We start from the raw sequence: 19,069 nt of genomic DNA, 5'->3' as shown, positions 1-19,069 counted from the left end.
ACTCGTCTCCGGCAACGATGTATCTGACACCAGCCAGTCTCCGCTTTCATCAACACCAGACACATCGTTGCTGTATGAAGACCACATGACCAGTAGACCAACGGCTGCCTCTACACACTACCAAACAATACGTCAACTATGTCTACAGATCAACAGTCCAACCTAACCACGAAGTTTCTCGCACATCCTTGTTGTAACCTGTTATATTATGTTAATTCATGTATGGCAATCATTGTATCTTATAACGGAGAATAAATCGTTGCTTAACAGTTCATTTCATCTCAAGTTATATATCCATTTTCCTCATTTACCAACCGTTATAACTATTGTTAGTGAAACTGATGTACATTTCTACTGTACGGCGTTTCAATTCTCTATATATTTGTTTCTGGTTTTAAATGAATGAGTGTACAGTGCGAAACACAGTTTTATGATATTTTAAGTTACATATATGTACATTTTTATTGAATGGTACATCGCTTTTATATGTACTTATTTCTGCATCTAAACGAATGAGTATTCTTTGTGAATTAGGCTTCAAAAGTGTACGTTTTGTACTGAGCGGTGTAACGATTCTTTGTATACTTATTTTTGGAAAATGTGTAATACCACCATGTTAACCAGTAATTCTCAACCTGGGTCGATATGGCCGTTGGTGGTCTAGATAAGATTTTGTTATCAAAATTTATCTACTATAAATTCTACAATACACAATATTTTAACAATTTTTTAACTATAATTTTTAATAATATTTAATTATGAAAATATAACAGGATGTTTTTATTATTATTCAATGGTTATGAGGGTCCACCGAGTAAAATAACAATCAAAGGGATCCATAGGTAAACAAAAAAAATGGTTGAGAACCACTGATATAAACGAATGAGTGTGCTGTGCGAAGTATGCATTAAAGGTGTTCTTGATTAAATAGATGTACATTTTTCTGTATACTGTGCCAATTCTACATCTAACCTGTATATTATTTTCATAGAAATTTTTTTTTTTTTAAATGGCCCCTTATCGTGTCACTACGATTGTATTCAGGTTTATTTGTGTGTCTGGTGTTTATAGATTTCGAGTTGTTGCTGCAGATTTATAATCCTATGTTAGCCATATAGCTGACCATAACAGGATTTTTGTCGGAGGTATAATATTTGTGCAGAGCAGGGAAGTTCATGCTATTAGTATCAAACGGAGATACACATAAATTTCGGTGAAAAATACACCTGATAATTGTTGTATCATTGAAGAGAGAAATATTTTTAAAATTTTGATTCTGACAACAATAGAACCCTATCAAGTAGAGATTTGAACAACAAGCTAAACTAGATTGGGCAAACCATAACAAATAACACCGGATGTAAAACAAACATTATCTTGTTTAACCTTTCCAATAACCCAGAAGGCGATTAATTATACAGACGCACACTCATACACACTTACAAACTCACATACACATCTACAATGCACATATATACGCTCACATATGCATACACATCCCCACCTTCATACGCATACCCTATTTATACACATAAGCAAACTCGTACACACCCACACATTTTGGTACTAAATGTTTATACATAAGAACTATCACAGTGTTGGGTAGAAAATTTCGCAATATTAGTTCTGACGAAGGCGGTGAGCTGTCAGAAACGTTAGCACGCCGGGCGAAATGCTTAGCAGTATTTCGTCTGTCTTTATGTTCTAAGTTCAAATTCTGCCGAGCTCGACTATGCCTTTCATCCTTTCGAAGTCGATAAATTAAGTACCAGTTGCGTATTGGAGTCAATCTAATCGACTGGCTCCCTCCCCAAAAATTTCTGGCTTTGTGCCTAGTGTAGAAATTAAATATTAGTTCCGACTCTTGATGTTCTGAGTTCAAATCTCGCCGAGGTTTACTTTGCCTTTCGTCCTGATGTGGGGAAGGATCGATAAAATGTACCAATCCATGACAGATTGGTGAAACTGAATATCTTGCAGTTTATATTTCAGTTCTAAATGTTCTGTCAGCAGCACCTGAGAAGGCACAGGTTCCGAACTGGATTGGCCCAAATCGGTAGTGTGGAGGGGCGATATTTGCATGTATGAGCAACTGCTAATCTTCCTCACAAACAGTCATACCCAGGCCAACAAATACATGCACAGATGCATGAGCAACTATGGCTGGCTGAAGCTCTAAAAATAAAGGTTCATGCATGTTTATAACCTAGATTCATTTTTCTTAGAGAGACTTGTTTTAATATTGCAACTGTACACCTGATGGCCTTTTCTTTATAGTTATAGGGCTCCTGAGCACTGTATACAACACTTTCCTCCTTCATTTTATAATGTGGATAATTGGAATGCACTCAAGTAAATATCTATTTCAGACTAATATAAATATATGAATGTGTGTTTACAAAAACTCCCAAACGTAAACACACGTGAGTGAGGAGGTGTATACACATAGTGTGCTGTATTGCATAGCAATGTTACCTCCCTTCGCGACCTCATATATATCAACAATTGCTAACATCTAATACAAAGAAAACGTTTATAAAGCTGAGGTATTTATCACTGCATTTCATTCTCGAGTTAAAACTTGCCAGAACAGTCCTCTTTTACGTCCTCCCTCTTTCTACTGTACGTATATATATTTTTTTTAACCATTCAACCTTTTTGATTCATGCCTCATCCTTGTTCATATTTTACAAACTTTTTTAAGTGATTTGTATTGAAAACTTCCATCAAAATATCATGTTAGTTTATTTCAAATACCAGCTTGATAACGACAAAATTATTTTATTAAATTCTTCAATACTTTAAAAATTAATTGAAGCAAAGATAGTGTTTTAAATGTTTAGCTGGTTGTTTAACTCCAGGTCATTTCAAGGCCAGCTGACCTGTAATCAAAGATATCTCTGTTGGCTATCGCTACCTCATTCTTTCTTTCGATCATTATCATCTATGACAACTCCTATCTGCTATTTACCTCTACACTCATTACTGTACGGGAGGCATGTCAGACTGCAGAGTCTCTATGGGCCGCACCTCTCACATACATGTTCTCATAGGGGTCGCATATTTTTAAATACTAGTTTACAACAATTCTTTATTTCTGAGTAAAAATCGGCGAAAGTACAGAATACGCACACCCGGTGTTTAGGGTTAGGGTTTTTGTTACGCTGAAAACGGGTTGTGTACGTATTCGTTACCTCCGCCTAAAAATCTTCTAAAACCTTATATATGTTCATCAATAATTCTGTTTTTATTATTAAGATTTTTTTTTATTTCCTCATTTTCAAACCTAGCTACGCCACCCGCGGGCCGCATTTGTGTTTGTGCTATTTCCAACGTTATAGAACTTTACTTGTTGATTCAGTTATCTTTTGTAATGATATAATGCTTATATTTAAAAGTTGTCCAAACAAGTTGTCTCTATAATAAAAGGCGGAGTTTCGGATCAGGACGCCCACATATGTTGGACTTTCTCCACTTTGCCGGAGGTTTTTCTAATTTTTCTGTATTTGTATACTGTATTGAAACTTCAGCGAATGATGGGAGAGGGGCATTTTTTATGGGGGAAAAATTTTTGAGAATTCGTGATTTTTTTTTTCTTTCCATTTCACCCTCCCCCGCCTCCGGACCGATTTTAGCCAATGTTTTTTTTGTTTTGTTTTTTTCTTGTGCTACACACTTAAAAACAATGGGAGAAGCCTTTTCGGTGAAGAAAATCATTAATTATCCAAAAATTTTTTCATAGAAAGATGCTCCACATCATTTCAAAGAAAAAAATATTGGAAAAATCTCCGTCAAAACGGAAAAATTCCAATTTATGCAGACGTCCTGATCCGAAACTCCACCACCTGAGGGCCGCATTTTTGTTTGGAAGAGCTGTGTGTTTGATATGCCTGCTGTTCAGTGTAATTTGAGTGAGATTTCACTGCTATTTCCAACAGGTCAAGTGATAAGTTAGAGAACTTTCTTCATGACTCATAATTATTTTTGTGGTAATTTTAATGTTTATGTTGTTAAACAAAAGATGTCTATATAATAAAATATCGAAATAAATAAAATATATACTCGATGGTGATGATGATGATGACTTGACTTAATCTCAACTCTTCCCACACAAACACACACTCCCCATTAACTTCCCCTTTGTAATATCTGCCACAATTAAAAAAAATTTTTTTTCTTTTGTCATTTTATTGTATTCCACATTTTGGAACACTTCTGATAGATAGATTTGTGATTTACATTTTAAAGAGATGTTTACCATCCTGTAGAAACTTTTCTGTTTAGCATGGGAATTAAATAAGTTTTAGGGAAAAACAAGACTTTCCTGGTTTCGGCAGTATGTTTTCTGTGATGTTGAGTTTGAACAATTTTTTTTCCATTGAGGTATTTCAACTCACAGGCTAGAGAATGATGATCCCCTTTGCCAAGGAAAGAAATATTTAGAAAATATACTGACAAAACGGATAGAAATATACCATTTTAGTTAGAAAAGGTGCTGCAGCCATTTGTTTTATGGATAGAAGTGGTAGCAAGAGCCCTTTTGGTCCCATTATACTTCAATTAAAGCAACTGAAATTCTTGCTTTATTGATATTTTTTTCAAAATTCCAATCTATTTTTCAAACTTCAACTTGTGTAAGACTTTGACAAAATATTTTGCAATAGCAAACCATGTTTAAAGGAATGGAAAACATCGAGTGTTTCTGTGGCAGGAGAATTTACTTGCCACTGAAATACTCACTGTTCTTAATGACAAAACAACTTGAAATCAGATCTGCAAAGTACAAGGGTCAGCTGAAAAGTTCATAGGCTGACCAAGATACTCTCATGGAATATGATCTAATGACGTTTATTTTTCAACATAGTCCCCCCTTGAAGTCCACATACGTCTCCCATCAGTGTTGCAGTGCTTGGAGTGCATTAGTGAAGAAGCTTTTGCCCTGTTGCTAAAAAAAAAAAGTCATCATAGCAGACACAACATCATTGTCACTGCAATACTGATTCCCAACCAAGTCTTTTTTCATGTTAGGGAACAGATGATAGTCAAATGGGGTCAAGTCAGGAGAATAGGGATGGTGTTCAACCATCAGTTCAAAGTCACAGTCATGAACAACAGCCATTTAAACCAAGGATTTGTGTGCTGAAGCATTGTCTTGATGAAACAAGACCCCTCTCGTTAGTTTCCCTGGATATTTGGTCATGATGGCCTTTCATAATTTCTTCAGCAAGTTGGCATGACAGTCTCCATTGCTGATGGTGTAGCCTTTTCAAAGATAATCAATAAACATGATGCCTTTTACATCCCCAAAAACTGAGGCCACCACCTTACCTGCAGATGCCTTTTTTTTTGGAGCAGGTGAGGAGGCATGGCTTGTCTCTTTGTCTCTGGTTCAAACTGAAGAACCCACCATTCATCTTAGCTTAAGAAATGTTCAAGGAAGCCAGCTGGATCTGCCTCAAACAATGTCAGATTTTCTTGTGATGTGATCAGCCTGGTGCAATTCTGATCAGGTGTCATAAAACTTGGCACCCATCTAGCAGAAACCTTTGTCATGTCAAATTCATAGTGCAGAATATTCTCAACTCGTTCGTGGGATATGCTGACAATATTGGCTATGTGATTTATTGCAAATCATCTGTTATCCATCACCATGTGGTGGACAATGTTTTCCTTAGTGGTATCAGTTGCAGGATGTCCAGATCTTGGGTCATCTTCAAGACTCTTCATTCCCCTCCTAAATTCAGCTGCCCACTTTTGCACTGTTGATGAAACTGAAGCATCACCCACTTATGCAGCAATCATGTCAGCATGAATATCCTTGGGGGCTAAACCCTTTTTTTCTGTAGGTACTTGTTAATACCATAATGTTAAATTTTGCCAATTTTCAAGAGAAGTTATTTCTAGTTACTTTTGAAGTTTTCTTTGAACAGTCAGATGTCAATTTACCCAGAAAGAAACAATGCAGTTATTAATCAGAAGAGTTGAAATTAATGTATGCAAGATGTCACAGCTCTAGCATCACTCCTTTATAGATGGCCTATGAACTTTTCAGCCCACCCTTATACTCTTCTGACAACAAAGTTTGATGGGAAGATGAATAGGTGAAATAACTGAAAAACAATATTTGCTTCATTGTTAATATTGTCATATATTAATCATCATCATCATCATCATTTAACAACCATTGTCTATGCTGGCATGGGCTGGACGGTTTGACCAGGGCTGGCAAGCTGGAAGGCTGTACCAGACTCCAGTCTGATTTGGCATGGTTTCTACAGCTGGATGCCCTTCCTAATGCCAACCACTCCAAAAGTGTAATGGGTGCTTTTATGTGCCACCAGCACAGGTGTCATTTGCATGACACCAGTATATGCCACAACTGCAATTTTACTTGGCTTGATGGGTCTTCTTCTCAAGCATGACATAATGCCAAAGGTCTCAGTCATTCGTTATTACCTCCGTGAAGCCCAACACTCAAAAGGTGATTTTCACATGCCACCGGCATCAGCCACTTTGCCTCCATGAGGCTCAATTCTCAAAAGGTGCCAGTTACATGACACCAACATTGGCCACAGCTATGATTTCGCTTGGCTTGGCGGGTCTTCTCAAGCACAGCGTATCACCAAAGCTCTCAGTCACCAGTCATTGCCTCTATGAGGCCTGAAGTTCAAAGATCATGCTTCATCACGTTGTCCCATATCTTCTTGGGTCTATCTCTACTACAGGTTTCCTCTACAGTTAGTGATCAGCACTTCTTTACACAGCTGTCCTCGTCCATACACATCACATGACCATACCAGCATAGTTATCTCTCTTGCACACCACATCTGATGCCTCTTATGCCCAACTTTTCTCTCAAGATGCTTACACTCTGTCGAACATGCACACTGACATTGCACATCCATTGAAGCATATTGGCTTCATTTCTTTCAAGCCTATGCATGTCCTCGGCTGTCACAGCTCATGTTTCACTCCTGTGTAGCATAGCTGTAAGCACACAATCATCTTCATTAAGTTGATGATTATAATATTAGTCATTACAATATATAAAATATACAACTTCATCAAGTTGTTTGTGTGTACACAGCTTGTTTAGATCTCCATTCTGTATGATAGTTAATTTCATCTCTGTGACTACTAGGGAGAAAGATTGAAAAGGGTTGTATGGAAACAGAAACAGTTAGAGGTCTATGCTCACATACATGGTGAATGTTGTATAGTGAAACTGTATACCCCTCCTGTGGTAAAAAGTGGTAGGAGGCAATTATTATAAATAGACCAGTAGCCAGTCATCAAGAGAGGGTTGAGAGTCGAAGAGTTGAGTCAACAGTTCTAGTCGATGTCTTGTGGAACTATCAGTGACAGTAAGACAGAAGAAGTTAGTGTATTATTATTCAGGTACGAAGAGATACAACAGTATCCAATCACTAGTAACTATTGTGGCTACTAGAGCAAAACTGCAACTATGGTATAACGTCAGTCACACAATCACACCAGTGGGAGGAACCCACTTTACAACAGTGGCAACGAGGAAAAACAAGTTTACACGGAGGGAAAAGCAAAACATTCACATAAAGAGTTTAAACTAATTCGTGTGGAAAATTAAATAATTCGACAAAAAAAAGAAACAAAAATCTTGTGCAAACTCATAAAAATCGTAAAATATGGAAGCTAGGATAGTTGAGTTGCAAGAACAACAACAACAAGGAAAGTAGCAAATGAAGTTGATAACCAAACTAGAGAATACATTTTCGCCTGACCATGTAACAAATTCCATAAGCAAATTCAAATATGACCCCAAAGAAGAAGTAACACTTGAGGCTTACTTTCAAAAATTTCAACAAATTTTTGAAAAAGAATGTCAGGATTGGACGGACGAAATGAAAACTCGTCTAGTTTTAAGAAAACTAGCGACTGCAGAGCATGAGAAGTATAGTAACTTTACATTGCCAAAAAATGTGTTCAACATAAATTTCACCGACACATTTGATATTTTGTGCAAAATGTTTAGTGAAAGAGCTCGCTATTTAATACGAGATGGAAATGTTTAAATATAGAAAAGAGTGAAGATGAAGACTTCATTACTTACACAGGCAGAATCAACAAAGAATATGAAAGATTTAGGCTGGATATGCTAACTCCAGATTCTTTCAAGTGTTTGATTTTGACACAGGGATAGACAGATAAAGAGGATGCAGAAATCCAAATGAAAATTCTAGCGAAACTGGAAATGAACCAGGATTTGACATTGCAGAAACTGTCAGAAGAGTGTGACATGATATTAGAATTAAGGTATGACACAGAAGAAATTCAACAGAAAGGGTGTTTTCACATAAGACCAGTGCAAAAATATTGGGATGTAAATCCATGTATAGCATGTAGTAGAATGCACCTGAAAAAAGATTATCCATATAAAAAAAGCAAAGTGTTTTTACTGCAGGTTTACATGACATATAAAATCACACTGCAAGACTAGAATGATAGGAAGATGGAACAAACAAGATAAAATAAATAGTTTATCAGCAGGAAAAACTGTAACTACAACAAACAGAAAATTCATGAATATGAAAATTGAAACCACTAGTGTCAGAATGTAATTAGACACGGGAAGTGACATCACAATCATAAATGAGAAAAGATGGGAACAAATGGGTAAACCAAAATTATGTAGTTCAAACAAAATAGCATATTGTGTTACAAGAAGAAAATTATATTTCACAGGCAAACACATTTGTAATATAATGTTCAAAGGTTGAACCAAAGAAGTGGATGTTTATATGTTGAAAATATCTATGAATTTATTTAGCACTGAATGTATGGAGAAATTTGATTTATGGGATACACCCATAAGTGCTTTGTGCAATAATGTAAATGGAGTAGGCAAACAATTGACTGAGGTTGATGAACTGAGACAAAAACTGAAAGAAACTTTCCCAAAAGTTTTTTTGAAAGGTTTAGACTGTTGCACAAAAACAAAAGCAAGGATTGCTATCAAAGAAAATTGAACACTTATTTTCAGGCCCAAATAGAACGTGGTGTTTGTGGTGGTAGACCAGATCAACAAAGAATTAGAAAGGTTGGAAACCTGAATATAATTGAAAAGATTGACCATGCAGACTGGGCAGCACTGGTGGTCTATGTAAAAAAAAAAAAAAGCTAAGAGTGTGTGCAGTCTTCTCAACCAGATTAAACGACTGTTTACCCACACACAATTACCCACTACCAAGCTCAGAAGAAGTATTTGCTAAACTGAACAGAGGGAAAATTTTCTCAAAGTTAGACCTCACAGAGGCGTACCTTCAAATTCAGTTAGAGGAAGATTGCACACATCTACTAACAATCAACATGCACTGTGGATTGTACAAGTTCAAACAACTTGTAAAAGTGGCACCCACCATATTCCAACAAATAATGAATGTGATGCTAAGTGACTGTGGCTTTGCCATAGCATACCTTGATGACATTTTGATAAAGAGCGAGACTCAGGTGCAACATATCGAACACATATAGAAAGTATTCGAGAGAATAAGTGAATATGGGCTAAAACTGACAGAAGAAAAATGCGAATTTTTGATGGGAAAAAAACCTAGGTCAAATAATCGACGAAAGTAGGCACAGACCAGACCCCATCAAGGGCAACAGCAATACAAAATATACCACCCCCGACAAACTTGACAATGCTACAAGCATTCCTAGGCTTGATAAATTATTACCAAGTGCATATACCAAATTATTAGCAAGTGTATAGGCTTGGTAAATTATTACCAAGTGTATATCCCACTTAATGAATTACTTTAAAAAAATGCCAAATGGGTTTGGACAGAAATGCCAGAAAGCATTTAATGAGTTAAAAGATGTGTTAACTTCAGACTTGTATCTTACACATTTCAACCCAAAGTTGGAGATAATACTAGCTACAGATGCCAGCAAGTATGGGATAGGAGTTGTGCTCCTACACAAGGATAATGATCAAAAATTTTATATCCACATTGTGTTTCATCAAGCAATATGGAAAAAAGTATTAAGGTTAAACAAAAGAGGAGTAGTGATAGAGAGTTACCCTGGATAATGCCGCATGAAATTCTTACATCCCTGCTTTCAAAGATTCATTCTCACTTTCAAAGTCTGTGTAGTTTTCCATGATTTCATACTTACAGATAAGAATAAGTACCAGTGAAACACTAGGGTCCCCTCCCCCAAAACTTTGGGCCTTGTGCTTATAGTAGAAAAGATTATTATTATTATTATTATTATTATTATTATTATTATTATTATTATTATTGTTATTATTATTGTTATTATTATTATTATTATTATTATTGTGGCAAACAGGCAGAATCATTACCACACCAGACAAAATGTGTAGCAGTATAAAGTCAAATTCTCTAGGGATTGATAAGTACCAGTTGAGTACTGAGGTCTATGTGATTGACTAGTCCCCTCCCCCAGAATTTCAGGCTTTGTGCTTATAGTAGAAAGGATGATTACTATTATTAAAAAGGCAGCGAGATGGCAGAATTATTAGCACACCAAACAAAATGCTAGCCACGGTCAGTTTTGCCTTTCATCCTTTCAGAGTCAATAAGACAAGTACCAGTTGAATATAATTGACTATCCTCCTCCTCAAAACTTCCAGACATTATGCCTACACTAGATGGGATTATTATTAATAATCATAATTATGATTATGATTATTAAGGTGGTGAGCTAGCAGAATCATTGGTATGCTGGGTAAAATGCTTAGTGGCATTTCATCTGTCTTTACATTCTTGAATTCAAATTCTGCCACGGTTGACTTTCCTTTTACCCTTTTAGGGTTTATAAGATAAGTACCAGTTCAGTGCTAGGGTTGATGTAATCAATTTATCCCCCCCACCCACCGACATTGTTGGCCTTGTCTCAAAACTTGAAACCATTATTATGTTTTGTATATTGTCTTGCATGTAGGGACACCATATTTTGTTATGCAGCTATAATATACTACAAAGTACAGGGTTATTCAAAAAGAATGAACTAATTTCATTACACAATATTTTAATAAGGAAAAGCAATAGAAAACTCCAGCTAAGTCACAAGTATTTACTCACAATCAACTTTTATTTCCTGTCTTACAAGTGTTCAATGTGGCCACCACCTGCAGCATGGACAACATCAATGCAATAAGAGAATTCCTCCCAGATGCGTATCAGCATATCACGATCCACTGAGTTGATCACTATTGTTATTCGATGTTTTAGGGCATTGAGGTTAGTGGGTAGTGGTGGAACATAAACATGATCTTTTACATACCCCCACAAGAAAAAATCACACATGGTGCGGTCTGAGGATCTTGCAGGCCAAGCAGATACGCATCTGGGAGGAATTCTCTTATCGCATTGATGATGCCCGTGCTGCAAGTGGTGGCCACATTGAACACTTGTAAGACAGGAAATAAAAGTTGATTGTGAGTAAATACTTGTGACTTAGCTGGAGTTTTCTATTGCTTTTCCTTATTAAAATATTGCATAATGATATTGGTTCATTCTTTTTGAATAACCCTGTATATTAAACACTTTTAATATACTTTATAGTATATCATGGTTGCATAACAAAATATTGTGTCCCTACACATCATTAATGCTAACTAAATACTTTCTTAGTATTGAATCTGTCGCTAACTTCCAACCTATCTTTCTGGGCAATTCTAAGGTTAAGCTCAAGACTTACTTTCTCCACAGATCAAAAACTTCTATCTTCACTTTGTATGTAACACTTAACTTTTGACCTAATTTGTGATCTCAAGATGACCTTCCCTAATCTGTATCTCTATGCAAAGTGATTGGCACTAGGAAGGGCATCTGTTGTTGTTGTTGTTGTTATTATTATTAAAAAATCAATTCTAGCACTTGTCTAACAATATTTACTATTACTGATCCAGAAAGGATAAAAGGTAAAGTTGACATCAGCAGGATTTGAACTTTAAATGTAAAAAGCCAGAACAAATACTGCAGGATGTGTTTTCCAACACTCTAATAATTCTGCCAATCCACTCCCCTAAAATAGTTAGAAGAAGCAGAAACAAGGAAAAACACTGTCAACCTGAGAATATTTGAATCTTTTAAAATCACAGACAGCATAATGAAATTTTAATGGAGTCACAATTCTCTATATTTAGTCTTCTTTTCCTGAAATGTATCATTGCTAGTCATAAATAACCCCTGCAACAAGATGTCTAACTTGTTGTCTCTTGAGGCTGATTTCTGGGTGAGACATGGAACACTTCATATAAAACAAAGCAACAACAACAATGAAAATAATTGTTTCTAATTTTGGTACAAAACTAGCTATTTTAACAGGAAGGGGTTAGTCAACTACATCAACTCCACTACTCAACTACTACTTTATTTTATCAATACTGAAAGGATGAAAGAAAAGCGAAGTCGACTTCAGTGGAATTTGGACTCAGAGCATAAAGAGCTGGAAGAAATGCTGCTAAGCATTTTGCATGATGTGCTAACAATTCTGCCAGGTCACCACCTTAATAATAATAATAATAATAATATTTTTTCTATTATAGGTACAAGGCCTGGAATTTTGGGAGATGGGCCTAGTCAATTACATCAACCCCAGTACTCAACTGGTACTTTCACCTTCCTCTTCAAATGATATTTAAAGAAATTGAAGAGGGTTTGACCAGATAGGAATGTGTCTGTCTTCAAACCTTTCAGACAGGTCCACCACTCAGCCTTTTTTGCCACAGCTGCTAAGCAGAGAAAGGTCTGCCTTGCTTCTCTCCTAAGGGAAGGTGGTGTGTTGAGCTTCACTATTACACTCGGCAGACAGCTAAATTCATCTTACACATGACAACAACTGCTCTACACAATCCCACAACTCTCTAATGTACAGACACTGAATTATTGCATGCAGGACAGTTTCATCCTCCTACAAGTATCTCAGGCAGTTTCGGCTGATGGCACTTCCATGCCTGAAGAGCTTGTCTCAAGTGGGCAATGCACCTCTAGCACTACCATGCCAAAGATTTTTGGAAATTGTCCATGATCTTCAACCCAAAGGTCTTGTAGAAGAGACTACTCAACCTGTTCTCATCAGTGCCTAGATTCAATCCAAGGCCATCATCACTCATACCCTCAACAAGCCCCCAATAGAAATCTTAGGTTGTTTTCCCACTAATACATTTGGGCAGCTGGTACAATGCAGTGAGCACCTGGCAACATTCTATATGTCAAACGCCCAAATTTTTGTCTATATTTGACCAATGACTGCAGCTCTGTCAATGAGATGAACTGCAGAAAGGCATGTCGCACAAAAGACACCTACACCAGTTCACCCTTATCTTCATCATCAACATCTACATCATCGCAGTGATTCAGATATTTCTGTAGGTATACCATCCCCAAGGCATGTGTTTATCAAAAGGTGGTTGACAGCGGCACCACATCATCAAGAATGGCATCCAAAGACCACTACAGGGCAGATGTTGACAGCAGATAGATTTTCTGACCAGTGAAACCTGACCCTTCCGCTAGAACCAGTAAAGCAAGGCTCCAATCTGGTCTGAGTTTTCTTAGAACAAGGTATGACAGCTAGGTGGTTGGTAGTACACTACTGAGGTAATATATGCATTCGCTGCTTCTGCCTAGCCTTTGAGAGACAGCTTCTTTTCTGCCCATTTTTGGGTGAGCTTGGCCACCCTAGTCATGACCTCTTTCCAGTTCCTATCTACCTGGAGATCTGGTCCAAACCAGACTCTGAGCACTTTCACTGGACCCTCTGTCCGGTGACAGAAATCGCTATTAGTCAACTTGCCTCTCCAAGAGCCTAGTTGTTGCCCTGCTGACTTGTCCTGGTTATGAGTGTTCTTGAGTTGATACACCCTGTCAAAAGCTTGGACTGGTCCAAATTGACTGGTGCCCCTTCAAAACCCAATCTATTCCTAACTCATTCTATGCTGTATCACATGAGGTGGAGATTGTTGTGGATAGATCTACCAGGGATCACACAGATTTGTGCATCCCCAACTATGCCACCAGCAACAAGTGCCAGCCTCTTGGTAAGCAACTTAGCTAAAATTTTTAACTCAGTGTTGAGTAGAGTTATGGGCCTGAAGGTTTCAATCACATTCTCTTTGTTTGGATCCTTTCTCAGCAGCATCACCTGGCTCCCACAGCTGGGAATGCTTCCTGTCTGTTACCAGGAGTAATAGACAGCAGCCAAAATGAGAGCAAACAATTCAGACATGTGGGCATATAGTTCATAAGGCAGACCATTCACCCTTGGTGATTTGCGCCCCACACAGTGGCCCAGTACATCTTCCTCCACTGAAATTGGCTTCTCACAGCACTCGATATCCTTGTCCGATAGGCGCAGCATACCCTCAAGGTAAGCCTCAAAGCCTACTGTGTCAAGAATGCCACTCTTCAAAAAGAAGTCAGCGAAATGCTGCCAAAACACCTCACTCATCTGTTTGGAATGAAAATGCACATGGCCACTGCAGTTTGTCACAGAGCAAATCCTAAATTTGTTTCCATGCTGTGCTTCCATTACTCGAGCCCAACCAACAGCTTTTGAGCCTTCATGTTTCAAGGCACACACCCTAGCTCAGACAATACAGCCTTCATGATTTATGTCAAAGAAATAGCCAAGTGCCATTCTCACCACTAGCATGTCATTTGCAATCCCACTTTTATGTGCCTCTTCTAAGTTACTAACTAATTTATTTTCAATTCTGTTGTTTTCTAAAGCAATCTCCTTGCTAAAACTAACTGACACCTCTCTGATTTTCTTTTTTAAGATCTGTTTTTGTAAATATCATTACTGAAGATGCTGTTGTAGCAGTCAACACTTTTGTTGATGCCTATACTGCTGCTAATGGTTATAATATTATTGTTATTGTTGTTGCTGCTGGTTTTGTTACTACTGTTATTGTTGTTGATGTTGTTCTTGCTAATGTCATTATTGTTGTTGTTGGAGTTGTCACGGGTCATGCTGGTGTTAGTGGTCTTGTTTTGGCTATTGGCAATCTTGTTGTTCATGTTGATGGTGATGGTAGTGGTGGTGGTGTTGGAGTTGGTGATGGTGTTATTGTCTGTAGTTTCTTTGCAACCAATACACTTGCTTGACTACTATGCCTTGGGTCAATTAAACACGAGAAAGCAGATACATTTTCTCCTACACCCAATGTTTTCTTTAAACAAGTGCTGGACATGCTGTGAAAAGGGATAGATTGAAAAATATGACTGAGAAAGTTTTTGGAACAGGTTTTCCATCTGTTCCATGATTGAAACGAGGTGAAACTCTTTCAGAAGATACTTGGATACCAAACAATAATTTCAATTTCAGCAGCCAAAAGCAGTAAAAGACAAGCAAAATTGGATAAAACTTATCAGTGATGATTCAAGTGTCAATTCTACACATGAATAATAATAAGAAGAAGAGAACTCAGAGAGCGCAAACCTCCACCAAGGCAACACTAATGCCCTCTCAGCGATTAGCTGGAGATGATTTTTAAAATGAGAATATCTGAAATAAACTCGACTGCTCTCACAAACGAGAATACTAAAACTGAACCTGATTGCTCTCAAAAATTAAGTAAAAAAAAAATGGCAGTACCTGATCAATCCCAATGGTAGTCAGGGAATGCGAAAGTGGCTGTAGAAAATTTAGTAACAGTAATAAATAGTTTATCCTTATCTAATACAAGCCAAAGTTAAACTCACCATTCAAAATAGTTACAGCGTAAAGGGAGATAATTGAGAAAGACTTGAAAGTTAATGTAAGATTGTAATCATGTAAAGTAAATATAACAAATAATCCAGAATCCTTGTCCTGTACCAGATTGATCCAAAATCTAATCAGTTTATGCCAATCATGAAGACAAACTTCCCTGAAAGTTTCATCCAAATCCATCCTGTGGTTCTTGAGATATCTTGTCCACAGACAAACAAACACTACTGAAAACAATACCTCCGCTTTTGCTAAGGCAGAGGTAATAAATAAATGGGCTACAGCAAATATTCTGCTCAATACTACAGATGTGCTTGTCACTTGCTTGACTTTAACCAGTTGTGCATGTCCCATAGTGGCTGACAATAAGTGCATCTCTGATCACAAGCAGAAGTAGTGGGGGGAGCATCATGTGTTGAGATGAATTCTTTGGGGCTTGGATAATTCACCTTTGGAAACATGGGTGTTTCATTCAACATCCTTAACCCTTATTCAGGGACCTTTTGAGCGGGATGGGTTAATCAACCTGAAGAAAATTCTAACTGGGTCCCACCAGCAAGGTCATGCGCTGTTTACATTGATATGAAATCACCATGTCACGCACATATGGTTGTAATGCATGTGTCTGGTGTACCCTTATCAGATGGGTAATCATGATGGCTATACTGGGCTTCGTATATTTTACCCCAGTGTCACTTTGATGGCATGCACTGCTCTCTCACTCAATAATAATGATAATAATAATAAGGATAAATACCCTGATGCAGTACCAGGCAGTGGTTCCCATGGCTTCTGATCTTAACTGATTGGAAGTGTTATCTTGTATATTATTTCGTCTTGGTGTAAAAGATGACTACAGCAAATATTCTGCTCAGTACCACAGATTTGCTTGTCAGTTGTTTGACCTTACCGAGTTGAGCATGTCCCTTAATGGCTGACGATATGTGCATCTCTGATCACAAACAGAAGAGGTTGGGGAGCATCGTGGTCATGTGTTGAGAGGAATTCTTTGGGATTTGAGTAATTCACCTCTGGAAACATGGGTGTTTCATTCAATATCCTTAAACAACCTTTATTCAGCGACCTTTTGAGGAGGATGGGCTAATTGGCCTGAGGAAAATTCTGACTAGGCCCCCACCTGCAAGATCATGCATTGTTAATCTTGATATGAGATTACCATGTTGTGTACATATGGTTGTAATGCATGTGTCTGGTGTACCCGTATCAGACGAGTAGTCATAATGAGTATACGTCACTTTGATGGCGTGCACTGCTCTCTCACTCAATAATTATAATAATAATAATAATAATAATAATAATAATGATAATAATTTCTTTTTATTTTCAGGTATTTGAAGATTTTCTTCCTGAATGGCTGCGTTGTGGTGGAAAATGTCTAGCAGCATAGTATGGCTGTTTCTCATAACTGCAAATAAAATTGCTGAAGCTGACAACATCTTGTTTTTGTCATGGCCACTGTTTAGTCATGCACAAGGTATGAGTTATGTCGCTAAAGAATTGAGCAAATATTCTCATACATGTTACTACCCCATGACAGAGAAACTTGCTGAGCGTTTCAAGTCCTTTGAAGGGATAAAAATTATACCCATGAAAAATAATCCAAGAATTGCCTACTTTGAGAAATTATCAACCCAACAATTTTTAAAGAATTCTAATATAACTTGGAAAATGATGTCACAAGAAATCCATGATATTTGTGACAGCTTTTTACTGGACCAGGAATGGTTTCAGTCGCTAAAAGCAGTCAATGCTACAATTGCTGTTGTAGATTATGTTTTTATGAGTAACTGTCTGACCATTATACCATACAAGCTATCTATTCCATATGTATTCCAAGGAATAAGCGCAGAACATCAGGCAGTTACTCGAATACCATGGCATGCATCTGTTTTTCCCAACATGCTGACACTTTATACAGACCAAATGAATTTCTATGAAAGATTGGTAAACCATATCTTGACAGTGCCTTCATATTTTCTCCCACTATTGGGAAATCCTGCTAAAAGTGTTAAAGCTTACGCTCCAGAGAAACCTGAAATAAGTTTTGAAAAGTTGATGAATCAGGCTGCTTTATATCTTCATGAGTCTGATGTATTATTAGAATTTGCATCACCTTCACTTCCTAATGTTAAACATATTGGTGGCCCAGCAACACGACCAGCAGCACCATTGAAAGGGGACCTACATAAGTTTGTAGAAAAATCTAATCATGGAATCATTGTTGTTTCATTTGGCAGTTTTCTGGACACCTTCCCAGAAGGACATTTAGAGAAGATGGAGATTGCTTTTAAAGAAATAAAATATGATGTCATTTGGAAACATCCAGCTCCAAAGTCCATAGCATCAAACATCTTCTTAACAAAATGGCTACCACAAAATGATCTTTTGGGTCATCCAAAAACAAAACTCTTTATTACACATTGTGGTAATAATGGACAGTTTGAGGCTCTCTACCATGGAGTGCCTATGCTTGGTTTTCCAGTCTTTGCAGATCAGTTTCACAATGGACGTCGAATACAAGTAAAGGGATATGGAATCTCTATGGATATGTTTAATTACACTAAAGATGAGCTTGTTTCAACCATTAATGAACTGATTGTAAATCCCAAATATAAAAACAAGATTAAAAAAGCAAGTGAAATATTCCGTTCTCGTCCTGAGAGTCCTGCTGCAAGAGGTGCACGCTATATAGACCATGTTATTAAATATGGTGGAGACTACTTAAGATCATCCTGTCAAACTATGCCACTTTACCAATTTCTCATGCTAGATATATATGCTGTGTTTCTGGCTGTATTTATTGTCTCACTGTGTTTGGTAAAATTTGTCATTCGAAAATGTTATCGATGTTGTTGTGTAAAAAAGAAGAAAATGGATTAAAATAAACAAAAATAATCTTACAATTATAAATATTTTATAAATAAAGCAGTAAAAAAATCTTCTTTGTCTTATTTATCTATTTATTTATTTTTTGAGAATTTTATATCTGATATGGTGAACAATAGCACTGTTGGTTTAGATTCCCTCTTTTGTCTTGTGTCAGGGAATTTTTTAACCAGTTACCCCAAAATATATTTATTTATGCTAACTTTACCCCCCCCCCCCCTGATTTGAAAGGAAATCATAGATTATTTGAATTCAAAGGGTTTATTGAATCTATTTATATGGAGAATACTATTATAAATATGAAAAATATAAAATAAATTAATATCCTCATTATGAAACAAAAGGATTTTTCTAGAAACTTTTTCACTTCAGGTTTTGGAGAAATGATGTGGTTTCATTTTTGTTACAATTACATCAAAATTGGGGCATTTTGATGCCA

The 19,069-nt window shown here is 37.0% G+C and overlaps 1 protein-coding gene across 2 annotated transcripts; it reads left to right on the top strand.

The window, feature by feature from the left end:
- The first annotated feature begins 1,342 nt into the window (after positions 1-1,342).
- LOC106874254 (2-hydroxyacylsphingosine 1-beta-galactosyltransferase) lies at positions 1,343-18,692 on the top strand. Of its 2 annotated transcripts, none has more exons than XM_014921910.3 (2): positions 1,343-2,622; positions 17,072-18,692. In XM_014921910.3, the coding sequence occupies exon 2, from the start codon at positions 17,095-17,097 to the stop codon at positions 18,622-18,624; it is 1,530 nt and encodes a 509-aa protein (XP_014777396.1). In that variant the 5' UTR covers positions 1,343-2,622; positions 17,072-17,094; the 3' UTR covers positions 18,625-18,692. The 2 variants fall into 2 exon arrangements, with proteins under 2 accessions (XP_014777396.1, XP_014777397.1); XM_014921911.3 differs by having other exon boundaries at positions 2,224-2,546.
- Positions 18,693-19,069: the final 377 nt, after the last annotated feature.

The sequence above is a fragment of the Octopus bimaculoides genome, chromosome 11, assembly GCF_046866305.1.
Source record: "Octopus bimaculoides isolate indiv1 chromosome 11, ASM4686630v1, whole genome shotgun sequence".
NCBI lineage: Eukaryota > Metazoa > Mollusca > Cephalopoda > Octopoda > Octopodidae > Octopus > Octopus bimaculoides.
Note: the sequence above shows the minus strand (reverse complement) of the source record. Positions and strands in the feature narration are given on the sequence as shown.

Bases quoted from the DNA above. Each gene is read 5' to 3' on its own strand.
- LOC106874254 (XM_014921910.3), top strand. From the start codon at position 17,095: ATGGCTGCGTTGTGGTGGAAAATGTCTAGCAGCATAGTATGGCTGTTT.